Here is a 13576-nt window from a genome sequence, read left to right as displayed (position 1 = left end):
ATCCTTACAAATTCAATAGGCAAGTTCATCATTAAACAGAAGCTCATTATAATCTAAAGGTTTTTTTCTAACTCAGAATTCTCTGATATTGCATATTAATTACCTCATTTATCCTATAGCACCATATTAAAACAAGAATAGTGCTGGTAGAAATTCTGTAGTAGGAGAATCAAACCAACAGAAAATAAGAATCTAACCTATTCATGTTTTTGTTTATTCTGTCAGTACTACCAAAAAAGAATTTAAGGCATAATGACTCATGTTGTTGGAAGAGCCAGAATTAGAGGCCTAGTCTTGTGCCTTTTCTATTAAAAAAACAGTAAGTGGAACAGTCGTGAAAGTCTCGAGACAGCTAGTGTTGTTGCTGTCTAGTTATTTGACTTTAACATACATAGAACATGATGCTTTTTTTTTTCTTGTTACTAAAACAAAGCAGAAAAATCTATTGTACTTTTTTTTAATCTTTTTTTTTAATGTTTTATTTATTTTTGATGCAGAGGCAGAGCACGAGAGGGGAAGGGGCAGAGAGAGAAGGAGACACAGAACCGGAAGCAGGCTCCAGGCTCTAGGCTCTGAGCTAGCTGTCAGCACAGAGCCCGACGCGGGGCTCGAACCCATGAACGTGAGATCTGACTTGAGCCAAAACCGGAGGCCTAACCGACTGAGCCACCCAGGCGCCCCTCTGTTGTACTTTTAAGAGCAATCTAGAGTCGTTATTGTAACCACTGTTGTTGATAGAATAATATAAACATGAATTCTTAACTAGAACAGACCTAATGGATCTCCAATTTCCAGATTGTCATGGAATTCTGAGTAATGAACTTTGGATATAATCTTCTTGTTGTAATCAGTTCCAGCATATATTATGATCATTTTGGAAATCACCATACTAAAAGCAGATTATGTTGTTAACACAGTGGGACAAAGCTTCACTGTTCACTCTGTAAGTAGTCTGGGATTAAAAAAATTACTCTCTTAGTACCTTTCTATGAAATAGGTTATGAGGTAGCAGAAACCTTGGACACCTTAAAGCTTTTCAGAGCAGCTAGATTTAAAAATTACTCTGGGGGCGCCTGGGTGGCTCAGTCGGTTAAGCATCCAGCTTCTGCTCATGTCATGATCTCACGGTTCATGGGTTCAAGCCCCGCATCAGGCTCTGTGCTGACAGCTCAGACCCTCTAGAGCCTGTCTTCAGATTCTGTGTTTCCTCCTCTCTCTCTGACCCTCCTGTGCTCATGCTTTCTCTCTCTATCTCAAAAATAAATTTAAAAACATTTTTTAAAATTTAAAAAATTACTCTGAAGCATACATTTAAAGGGAGACAGGGGAGGTACAAGAGAATTGCCTAATAGTATATTTCTGTATAGCATGTTTCACTTAGAAGTACACTGGTATTTGCTTGTTTGTCTTAAATGCTTTGACATGATTTATCAGCAGATGAAGATTGAATAGATTGAGAGAACTACTCTTGGAAGGACCTTTTCTGATAGACTGGTAAGGCCCGAGAGTGGGCAAGGCTGCAGCCCTGACTTGCCTTCTCATGACCAGTGCACTAGAAGCTCAGCCTCTAGAGTAGGATCAATGCATGTACTTTAATAAACACTCTGAGTAGCTCCACATAAAGTGAATACTCTATTAAAAGTAAGCAGGATCAAACGGTATAGAAACCTCAAAAAGTGGAGGGTGGGGCGTCTGAGTGGCTCAGTCAGTAGAGCGTCTGACTCTTGATTTCTGTTCAGGTCATGATCCCAGGGTCATGGGATTGAGTCCCACACTGGGCCACACTGAGCATGGAGCCTGCTTGAGATTATCTTCCTCCTTCTCCCTCTGTTCCTTCCTCACTTGTGCTCTCTCTCTCTCTCTCTGTCTCTCTCTCTCTCAAAAATTAAAAATAATAAAAAGAAGTACAGGGCGTGCTTTGTTTCATATAATGACCATAATTGTAGGAGGATATATTAACTGTGGTTTGCTGAAATAACTCTTTCAGTCATTTAAATGATGACTGTGGCTTCACAAAACTCACAGGACAGTAAGAATGAAATATTATGATAAAGCTAAAATTTTAAGCGCTCTGTGTACCCTCTGTAACCAGTGGCGATCGGGAATGGGGATGCTGCTTTAATTGTTGAGCTTTACTTCAACATGCTCACTGGCTTTGGCCAAATTTTTCCCTATTTCTCTTCCTTTGGACTGTTTTCTTCCTGATGCCACCTCCTCTGTCACTGCTTTCTCCTTCCTTTTACCTTAAATATCGGCTTCCCGTTACCCAGCCTTTTCAACTGAATAGGCTGTGGACCCCTTGAATCCAGCAGGTCTGATATGAATTCCTTTTATTTATCAAAACCTTTTACATCTGTTTTATCTTTCGGTTAATGGCGTGCAAGCTAGCCTAAGGCAGTCAAGCTGCCAGCGTTTTTTACTCTCTGCTCTCCACAGCTAATTAATCATTAAGTTGTATAATTCCACCTCCTTATTTTAAATCTGTTTCTTCCTCTCCATTACCACTGCCTTCATCCCAGTTCACATTTTCAACATTTACAAGAGCTTCCGTGATCGTCTCTAAAGCTGGTTCTTCTTTTCCAACCCATCCTTCAGTTCACATTGTAGCCAGAGAAATTCTTTATAAATGTCTGATGGTGTCACTGCCCCAGCTGTCACCAGCTTCACGCTGTCTGCGGTTATTACAATCTAAGGTATCTGTCTACAAGGAACAGGCAAATGATGTATTTGAATGAAGTGGGCCGGGGGAGAGTAGGAGAATGCATTCCTGCCTAAAGAAATTCATATTTAGAATTTTTTCAAACCTGTGACAACCCTATCTGAGAATCTAATGTTACCTGTGGGTTTCCAATTAGTGCAGCCAAGTCTAAAGTATAAGCATGGCATATGCAATGTTTCTCTGATGATATGTCCTTGAAATGAAGAACTTGGAACTCGGCTGTTATAGACTGACATAATCAGTGAGTCATGTTTTGTTGTTTCGTCTCTAGATTAAAACCTATCAAAATAGAGTATGTGTTTATTATTGTTAAGAACCACTGTCTTTCCGTTGCAGGCCATGGAGCATAATGAAAAAGTTTATGGGCTTTGGAGTTAGCGTTGACCTAGGTTCACGTACCAGTTCTGCCACATATTAGCTGTGTAATTTTGGGCTTGTCATTTTGTGAGCCCCAATGTCCTACTTTGTTAAAAAAATAAAAGATTTGGGGCATCTGCATGGCTCAGTTGGTTAAGCTTCTGACTCTTGATTTTGGATCAGGTCATGATTTCACAGTTTGTGAGATTGAGCCCCATGTTGATAGTAGGATAGTGTGGATCCTGCTTGGGATTCTCTTTCTCCCTCTCTCTCTCTCTCTCTGCCCCTTCTGCACATGCCCTCTCGCTCTCAAAATAAATATTTTTAATAAAAAATAAAAACTTTTAGATTTGAGTGTACAAAATCAGATAATCAACATCTTTAAATTATCGAGCTCAGTGCTTGACACATAGTAACTATTCAGTAAAAGATAACATCAAGACAAATAGGAAAATTTTTAATTTTTAAAAAATATGTACTTATTTATTTTGAGAGAGAAAGATCATGAGCTAGGGAAAGGCAGAGAGAGAGAATCCCAAGCAGGCTCCAACACAGTGCTCAATCTCACAAACCATGAGATCATAATCTGAGCCAAACCCAGGAGTCAGATACTTAACTGATTGAGTCGCCCAAGTGTCTCCAGACAAGTAGGAAAAATTTAAGAAGTGACAACAAATATACAAAAATCGAATCCCCCAGCCGTATCCCTTGTAACAGTTGTACTTGTGGCCTAAAGAAGAATAAGCCAGTTGGAAACCATATCAGGTGAGACAAGCAATTGGAAGCTGACAGGCACATGATTCACCCAGGCAGCTGGAAACCAGGAGCTCACCAGCCTAGGTGGCTAGCTAGCTGAAAATGGAATTTAACCCTACGAAGTGTTACTATTGACAAATTCACGAGTAACATGGGAATATGGATTCTCTGTAACTATGCATAATGTACTAAGCCCTTTTTACTTTTTTGTCTACTATAATCTTTACTTTTTTAAATTTTTTATTATTTATTTTTTAAAAATAAAATATTTAATATTATTTATTTTTGAGAGACAGAAGCAGAGCATGAGCAGGGGAGGGGCAGAGAGAGAGGGAGACACAGAATCTAAAGCAGCCTTCACGCCCTGAGCTGTCAGCATGTGGGGTTCTAACCCATGAACGGTGAGATCATGACCAGAGCCGAAGTCGGACCCTTAACTGACTGAGCCACCGAGGTGCCCCAATTTTTAAATTTTTTAATGTTTACTTTTTACTTATTGTTGAGAGAGAGAGAGAGAGAGACAGACAGACAGACAGACAGATAGAGCATGAGTGGGGAGGGGCAGAGAGGGAGGGAGACCTAGAACCTGAAGCAGCCTCCAGGCTCTGAGTTGTCCACACAGAGCCCAACATGGTTCTCAAAGTTACAAACTGTGAGATCAGGACCTGACCTGAAGTTGTACGCTTAACCAACTGAGCCACCTAGGCTCTTTAAATTTTTTTAATAAAAATTATGTTAATTGAAAATTTAATTCAATAGTACTAGGAATATAGGATATTTTATTTTGGTTTATTCTCTACATTTATGTAAATTTGAAGTACCAAAGGAAGGAAGTAAACAACTTTTTTTTTTTTTACCAGCACATTTAGTGTGGTAAGGAAGGAGGATATCACATTTTATTCTCTGCACAAGTATATTATATTTATATTTTTTGATGTAGGAATACTAAAAACTCTTCAAGGGCTTTTACTATTCACCTAAGGAGAAAAAATACATACGTCATCTCAAACTTTGCATTTTTCATTTTGTTTTTTAAACTTCAATGTTATTTTAACATTTCCATATACTTTGGTCAGTTATTTATGTACCCAGCTGACATGGTTGAAATAGGATACTGAGTAGACACTCTTATGCTTTTTCTTCCTTACCTCAGGGCTATAGTGATGATGAGTAAAGTGCTATAGAAAATAACCTGATGGGGTGCCTGGGTGGCTCAGTCGGTTAAGCGTCCGGCTTTGGCCCAGGTCTTGATCTCATGGTTCATGGGTTCGAGCCCCACGTTGGGCTCTGTGCAGACAGCTAGCTCAGAGCCTAGAGCCTGCTTCAGATTCTGTGTCTCCCTCTCTCTCTGACCCTCCCCTGCTCGCACTGTCTCTCTCTGTCTCTCAAAAATAAATTTAAAAAGAATAAATAAAAGAAAATTTAAAAAGAGAAAGAAAAAGAACAGAACCCGATGGCTGAACCACATCCACTGAACTCCTCGTTGCACTTACAATGGAGAGGCTAGAAAGAACAAAGTAGAAATCTAGCTGGTTTTATTTATTTTTTATTTTTTATTTTTTTAATTCTGAGCTCAGATCAAGTGTAGAAACCTACTAGCTGGTTTTAAAAAGGCAAGACAAAAACGGAGTTTCAACCTCTTACTTTACAGTATATGTCTCACCCCAAGCACATGTTCATGCCCAGATAAATAATGTTGTATTTAAGTAACAGCACAACATTAATATTATATATTTAAGAGGACGGTTTCTAAGAAAGCAAAGCTGAAGTGTTTAGATTGGTGTTGAAACCCAGACAGACAAGTGCTGTCTTTACTGGCCATAGTAATATTTCTCTTTTGGTTTTAAGGTGTATCACTACAAGATTGATCTAGATAAATATGGTGGCATCCTGTGACCTGACACTGCATTTAGTGTTTGGAGCACCTGCGTGACTCAGTCTGTTGAGGATCCAACTCTTTTTGTTTTTTAATATTTATTTTTTTTTCAATAAAATGATTTTTATTTCAAAATATTTTTAATATACTGTAAAATGTCTTGAAACAACATAAAAATATTCTTTTATACTTAATGTTTTATTCATTTTTCCTCATCATTATTTATTCTATTCTATTCTTTTTTTTTTTTATAATAGTTTATTGTCAAATTGGTTTCCATATAACACCCAGTGCTTCTCCCCACAGGTGCCCTCCACCATGACCATCACCCCCTCCCTTCCTCCCCCTCCCCTAATGTTTATTTATTTTTGAGAGAGAACTAGGGAAGAGCAGAGAGAGAGAGGGAGACAGAGGCTCTGAAGCATTCTCTGTGCTTTAAACCCATGAACTGTGAGACCATGACATGAGCCGAACCCAGATGCCCTACAGACTCTGGATTTTGATTCAGCTCATAATGCCAGGGTTGGGGAATTGAGGCTCACATCAGGATCTGCGTGAGCGTGAGCCTATTAAGATTTTCTCTCCTCCCTCAGCCCTTCTCCCTTGCTCATGCTCTCTCTATAAATAAATAAATAAATAAATAAATAAATAGTGTTTAACCATCTGTTTTTCTTAAAGGAATGATTTTTTTGTTTTTAGTTAATACCTTCTAAAAATTTTGTCCCCCCTCTCTCTTCTCCTTCTCTCCCATCCTGTCCTTCCTTACTAATTGTAGCTCCTCAGAGAAATTTTGAAATTGCCTTCAAGATGTTTGATTTGAATGGAGATGGAGAGGTAGACATGGAGGAGTTTGAACAGGTAAGTTGCCCTGGAATGTTCCTCTATATACATTAATATTTAACACATTTTCATGTACCTTGGAGTTATTTTGGCCCGGGCAGCATACTCAGATGCAGTCCAATATTTAAAGTACATTTTAAAGTATATTTAAAAAATAATCATCCTCACTTTTAACAAGTGGGTTTTGTTTGTTTTCTCTCTAAATGTAAGGAATTATTTGAGCATATGATGAAGGTCAAAGTTGTTCTGATTCTCCAACATGGATTAGATTATAATGCCGGGAGGAAAAATTAATGGCTATTTGATCATATGCTTAGTCAACATCTAGTAAATAGCTCCTTGAGCCCGGCAGTTCCAGAATGTAAGGATGAATGACATACGTTCTGAAAGGACTTCTATGATAGAAGGAAAAATGGCACCATGCCTTTGAGTATAGCATGTTCAAGCCATAGATGTACATAGTTTCTGATAAATCCTAGGAAGAAATTACATTTCCATAAAACTTGTATCATTGGTGGCCATGGTACCTCTCTAGATAACAATGATTGTGATTGTCAGAATGGTTTCAAAACAAAACAAATATATCTATACATATCTATATATATATATGTATGTATGAAGAACGTATCTATTTTTAAAATAAGGAAAATGGCAAAAAGGAAATGGTCTGAGAGAGAGAGGAGACAGAGAATCCCACTTCATGCTACCAGCACAGAGCTTGATGCAGGGCTTGCTTGAGCTCATGATACCATGAGATCATGACCTGAGCTGAAACTAAGAGTCAACTGAGCCACCCAGGCGCCCATACTATTTTGATGAATATTGTCTTATAATATAAGGGAATATGTTTTATATTTATATATATATATAAAATATACATAAATATACATAAACATATACATATATATATGTAAGTCAGGGAGTGTAATGCCTCTAGTTCTTTTTTCTCAAGATCTCTTTGTTTTATTTTCATAGAGCCAACTTTGGTTTTATTAGTTTTCTCTATGGTTTGTGTGTTTTCTTTTTTTTTTTTTAAACAAAAATAGTATATTACCTTCACAAGGCATAGAAATTAGTCTCAAACATGTACAACTGAGAGCCCAAGTGGCTTGTTTTCTATTTAATTGACTTCTTCTCTCATTTCTTTTCTTCTACTAATTTTAGGGTTTGTTGTTGTTGTTTGCTCTTTTATGAGTCTGTCAAGATAACATAGATGGTCATTGTTTTGACAATTTTCTTCTTTTCTAATGTAAGCATTTAATACTATACATTTCCCTTTAAGCACTGCTATAGAAGCATCCTGCAGATTTGATGTATGGTATTTTCATTATCATTCAGTTTGAAATATTTTCTGTTTCACATATAATTTCCTTTTTGACCCATGAATTGTTTAGAAGTAATTATTTAATTTCCAAGTTAGGAGGTTTTGTTTTTTTAATTATCTTATTGCTAGCGATATCTAATTTAATTACATTGTGCTCAGACAACATTCTCTGCATGATTTAATCCTTTTAAATGTATTGAGCCTAGTTTTATGGAACTGTATCTGATGTGTTTTATTAAAAACATCAGTGTATTTTATTAAAGAATGTATATTCTGGGGGTCTGGGGGGGCTCAGTCATTTAAACATCTGGCTTTGGCTCAGGTCATGACTTCATGGTTGGTGGGTTCAAGCCCTATGTCGGACTCTGTTGACAGCTAGCCCAGAGCCTGGAGCCTGCTTCAGATTCTGTGTCTCCCTCTCTCTCTGACCCTCCCCTGCTCGCACTGTCTCTTTCTGTCTCTCAAAAATAAATAAAAAACTTTTAAAGATGTATATTCTGCCGTTACTAACCCAAGTGTTTTTACAAATGTCAATGTAGTCAAGTTGGTTGATAGTGTTGTTCAGGTGTTCTTTGACTTTACGGATTTTGTTTAAGCTAGTCATTCTAGCAGTTGTTGAAAGGGAGATGTTAAAATCTCCAAATATAGGGGCGCCTGAGTGGCTCAGTTGGTTAAGCGTCTGAGCTCCTTCAGATGCTCAGTCCCTCCCTCTCTCTCCCTCTCTCTCTCTCTGCCCCTCCCCTCCTTGCACTCTCTCAGTCTCTCTCAAAATAAATAAAAACTTTTAAAAAATCTCCAACTGTAATTAGTCTATTGTTTATTTCTCTTTAATTCTGCTGATTTGGGTTTTATGTATTTTGGAATTTCTTTGCATATTTCTGATTATTGTCTTCCTCATTAATCAGTCCTGTTATGATTATGAAATGTCACTCTTTATCTTTGGTAATACTCTTAAAGTCTATGTGATATCAACAAAGCAATTCCAGCCTTCTTATGCTTACTGTTTGCATGATATGTCTTTTTTGCTTCATCCATTTACTTTAAATATATCTGTGTTTTTGTGTTTAAAGTACACTTTTATAGACAGCATACATTTGTTTGTTGTTTTTTATCCATTCTGGTGGTCTTTGCCTTTTAATTGCAGTATTTAGTCCTTTGACATTTAACATAATTGCTGATTTAATTGGAATTTTACTATTTGTTTTCTGTTTGTTCTTTCTGATTTTTGTTCCTCCCTTCTATGTTCCTGCCATTTTTGAGATTAAATATTTTTTTCCAGAATTCTGGTTTAATTTGTTTGGCATTTTAACTGTGCCTTTTTGCATTATTTTTATAGTGGTTTCTCTAGGGAGTACCACATAGATTATTAAATATACACAGTCTACTGAGAATTCATATTCACAAGTTAGGTGAGGTGTACCACGAGACCTCAGGTGCCTTCGCTGCCAACACTGAGCTAACTGCCAGCAGCTGGGTGGCCTGGCATGGCACTCCAACTGTAGTTGTATCAGCGTATTATGATGCCATCTCGAGCCAACCTGGCTACAGGAATCCCCGGTAGTAAAATGAAATACTCACAGCTCCCCAGCACAGACGATGGCTACATTGACCTTCAGTTTAAGAGTTCTCCTGAGATCCATGTAAGGCTTTCTGATTGGCACCTTTCTCGTTAGGATAGACTCCCTTCTGCTGGCGGTTATATCAGCAAAGAGGTGACAGACCAGGTGTTTCTGTCCCGATCATGGACATGCTGATGTTCCTGCCAGGATTTTACCACCTTCACACTGCCTACAATGTACCCAAAGCTACTGGCGTTATTCTTGGGATGACATTCCAGACTTTGATGACTATCACCCACCCTTAACCCCGAGGAGAAGAGTCACAGATGGGACTGAGACCAGCTTTAAGATACTGAGCAGAAACTGTGGCTAAGGGCTAAGGAATTCTGCTGTTTGCAGATGTTAAACAAAAGAATGACCAGACTCTATGGGTCCATCCTAAGTATATCATTTGAGCTAACAATTATAAATTAACAAACGAGGACATGCTCGGTTTTGCCTCTAACAAAAGCTGACACATGTTTCCACACGAATATGTATCTTGGAAGAGTAGCAGTGTTAATGGTGTGGGAAAGCAGGATGTTCCGCTGTGGTAAAAAGTGTTATTGCTACCATTCTTTCTAGAGGTCAGCATTTCTTTTAAATAGTTCTCGTTGTCAGTTTGTTCTGGTGGCAAATGGAAGAATTCAATATGTCAGATTTCATATAACTAGTAATTTATTTTGAAAACTGCTAAGCATCTTACCCTTACACTCATCTCTAAATTTGTGTTCTACTGGAAGGCCTTGGCAAAATCAAGTGTCAGTACAGGTGCATCTGTAATATTTTTTACTGCTTGCTTGCTTATTAACAGCAGCCAGGACTTTTTAAAATCTCAGAGCAAGTTTCCAAAAGGTAAACACTTTCTCTGTCCACCCATCCTTGGTCAGCTTTGATTTGACCCACCAGTAAATTAGCCAGCATATAATTTGGGTCATTCTGTTCTTTGTAGATCATCATGTTCTGTATATCATGCCTTTAAGGACTAGAACTAGACTTTTGGCTGTTTCCTAAGGGAAAAAATGTAGCTAAGTGGTTATTATTTAGAGATTATAAGCCTGTTGTTAGTACCTTGTATTATGATTTCATTCTGCTGAACATTGCAAGACTCAGCCTGGATCCTTAGAGGACTAGACTGCCTTTAGTTTGAGTCTCTTTTCTAGTTTGCAAAAAGTGACGTATTCAAAAGAAATTAAATGTCAAAATCTAAAAATCACTTAATATTCACGTGAAACATAGAAACTCTGCAACCATAAGGTTTTATTTACCTATTCACCCTTTATGCAGTAATGTTCTATGTATTATATCTACATACATAATAAACCCCATAATAATTGTTGTAGCTTTTGCTTCAAGTCATATTTTTAAATTTTTGTTTAAAGTTTATTTCTTTATTTTGAAAGAGAGAAAGAGATAAAGGGAGCATGCTCATGGGGAGGGCAGAGAGAGGGGGAGAGGGAGAGAAGCCCAAGCAGGCTTCACACGGTCAGCGCAGAGTCCAGTGTGGGGCTCAAACTCACGAACCGAGAGATCATGACCTGAGCCGAAACCAAGAATCAGACGCTTAACTGACTGAGCCACCCAGGTGCCCCGAGTCACATGTTTTTAAAAGAAAATAGGAAAAAAATAACGTTATATTTACTCACATATTTGCCATTTCTGATGTCTTGCATTCCTTCTAAAGATCCTAGTGTCCATATGGTATTATTTCCATTCAATCGGGAAAACTTTCTTTAGCATTTCCTGTAGTGCACATCTATTGGTAATTAATTAATTTATATCACCATTATTTGGGGAAGGAAATTCTAGCTATTTTGCTGTAGATGTAGATGTAAAATTCTCAGTTGTTGTACTATTTCTGATTCCTTCTTATTAAAAGTCTGGTTATTTGAATCATTGTTCCCCTGTTTGCAGTATGTTGTTTTTCTCTCTCTGCCTTCCAGGTTTTCTCTTTATATTTGGTTCCTAGAAATTTGATTACATTGTGCCTCTGTGGTTTTCTTTGTATTTGTCCTTATTGATATCTGATGAGCTATTTGTATCTCTAAATTTATGATTTTTATCAAATTTGGGAAGTTTATGGCTATTATGTCTTAAAATTGGGGGGGCTTTCTTTCTTACCTCTTTATCTGACACTTCGCTAACACAAATGTTAAGATCATATGTAATGTTGCCTCACAAATCTCTAAAGCTTAAATTTTTTTTTGAATGTTTTTTCCTCTCTGCTATTCAAGCTGTGTCGTTTCTCTTGATTTATCTTCATATTAAGTGATTCTTTCTTTGGTTATAGCAATTCTATTAAGTCAATCCAGTAAATTTTTATTTCAGGTACTGCATGTTTCTGTTTTAGAACTTCCATTTCATTTTTTATATAGTTTTCTTTCTCATCTGAAACGTCCTATCTTTTCCTTATTCATAAGTATATGTTATATACTTGAACACTATTATTTAACTGTTTTAAAATTCTTGTCTACTAATTTCTAATACTTGGGTCATCTCGGGGTTAATCTCCATTGTCTCTTCTCTGAAGGATGAGCCATATTTCCCAATTTCTTCATATGTCAAATAATTTTGGATTTTTGTCTAGATACTATGAATGACACGTAGTACACTTTAGATTTTGCTATATTCATCTGAAGAGTACTAACATTTTGTTTTACATGTGATTCACTCAACTGGATTTGGCTAGAGTTTATATATAGAATGTGGGGCTCCCCATCTTTGGCTTTCTTCTTTTCAGGATCTCCCCCTGACTTTCCAATGGGGATAGTTGCTCCAGATTCTGTCCTTGTGGTTTTTTAAGCCAGAAAAACTGAGAGCCCCAATCCTGCTAATGCAAACTGGGGGCTTCCTTCACCTCTCAGAAGCAAAATTGCCATAACTTCTCTACTCTTCTTATAGATGCTAAACTCTAGATTTGAATTGAGAGCAGATAGGTCTTATTTCTGGCATTGATGCTGACATGCAAAATGACTTGGAGCAGTCGGTTCACTATTCCATTCACTTGTTAGAGAAGGGAGTGCTAATTTGCTAATTTCATCTAACGTGATCCCTTGGGTAACTGGCCTTCTTAAACTAGCACAACTTGTAATATTGATCACAAGGAATCTTGATACAAAAACCCTTTTAGACAACAAATTATAAGGTAGCTCATGGCTGAATGGCTCTCTTTAGAAGTTTCTCTGTTTCATCGTTATATATTTTACATTCTTGGGAAATATAATAATTTATTAAGTTGAAAGTGCTCCAGGATTCCAAACATTCAAACTTTGCTCTGATTTCTCAGGGAAACAGATGTTTCCTTAATAGCATATTTGTCAAGCTTATAAAAAAAAGTTAGAGAACCAGTAAGAAAGACCTCACGTATATTTTTTTTAATTGAAGGACAGAGAGAGACCGTGCGAGCAAGGGAGGGTCAGAGAGAGTGGGAGATACAGAATCGGAAACAGGCTCCAGGGTCTGAGCTATCAGCAAAGAGCCTGACACGGGGCTCGATCCCACAAACTGAGATCATGACCTGAGCCGAAGCCAGATGCTTAACTGACTGAGCCACCCAGGCGCCCCACACCTCACATATTTTAAAGTTAATGTTGCATAAAGCAAACTAATAGCTATTATTATTCTTTGATTCATCTTTTTTCCAAAAATCATTTTTTTAACTTTACTTTTTATTATTTTTAATGTTTATTTTTGAGAGAGAGAGAGAGAGATAGGGCATGAGCAGAGAAGGAGAGGGAGGCATACAGAATCTGAAGGCAGATTCCAGGTTCTGAGCTGTCAGCACAGAGCCCAATGCTCAAAACCACAAACCATGAAATCATTACCTGATCCAAATTCAGACACTCAACTGAGCTACCCAGATGCCCTGTTTCCAGAAATCACTTTGATCATGCATAAACACATATTACTAAAAGACATTAATCAACCGTTAAATACTGTGTGAGTTTTCTCTGACGTTTCTATCACCACAGATCCTTTCTTGTAACCCATTTCATAACAGATCATAACACAGAACTAACTTAACAAAAGATAGCTAAAATAAAAAGCCTCATGGGGTACTTGGGTGGCTTAGTCAGTTAAGCCTACAACTCTTGATTTCAGGTCAG

At 37.5% G+C, this 13576-nt stretch overlaps 1 protein-coding gene and 1 pseudogene across 5 annotated transcripts in view; both read left to right on the top strand.

Annotated features, from left to right (window-relative positions):
- MICU1 (mitochondrial calcium uptake 1) overlaps positions 1-13576 on the top strand; it is a 237074-nt gene that overhangs the window by 147229 nt on the left and 76269 nt on the right. For all 5 annotated transcript variants that reach the window (XM_029931893.1, XM_029931890.1, XM_029931889.1 and 2 more), the window contains one exon: positions 6484-6566. In XM_029931893.1, coding sequence (XP_029787753.1) covers positions 6484-6566 — 83 coding nt within the window. The remainder of the gene's footprint in view (positions 1-6483; positions 6567-13576) is intronic.
- Positions 9390-9804, top strand: LOC115304071 (annotated as a pseudogene).

The sequence above is a fragment of the Suricata suricatta genome, chromosome 2 (assembly GCF_006229205.1).
Source record: "Suricata suricatta isolate VVHF042 chromosome 2, meerkat_22Aug2017_6uvM2_HiC, whole genome shotgun sequence".
Taxonomy (NCBI): domain Eukaryota; kingdom Metazoa; phylum Chordata; class Mammalia; order Carnivora; family Herpestidae; genus Suricata; species Suricata suricatta.
This window is presented reverse-complemented; position numbering and strand designations above follow the sequence as displayed.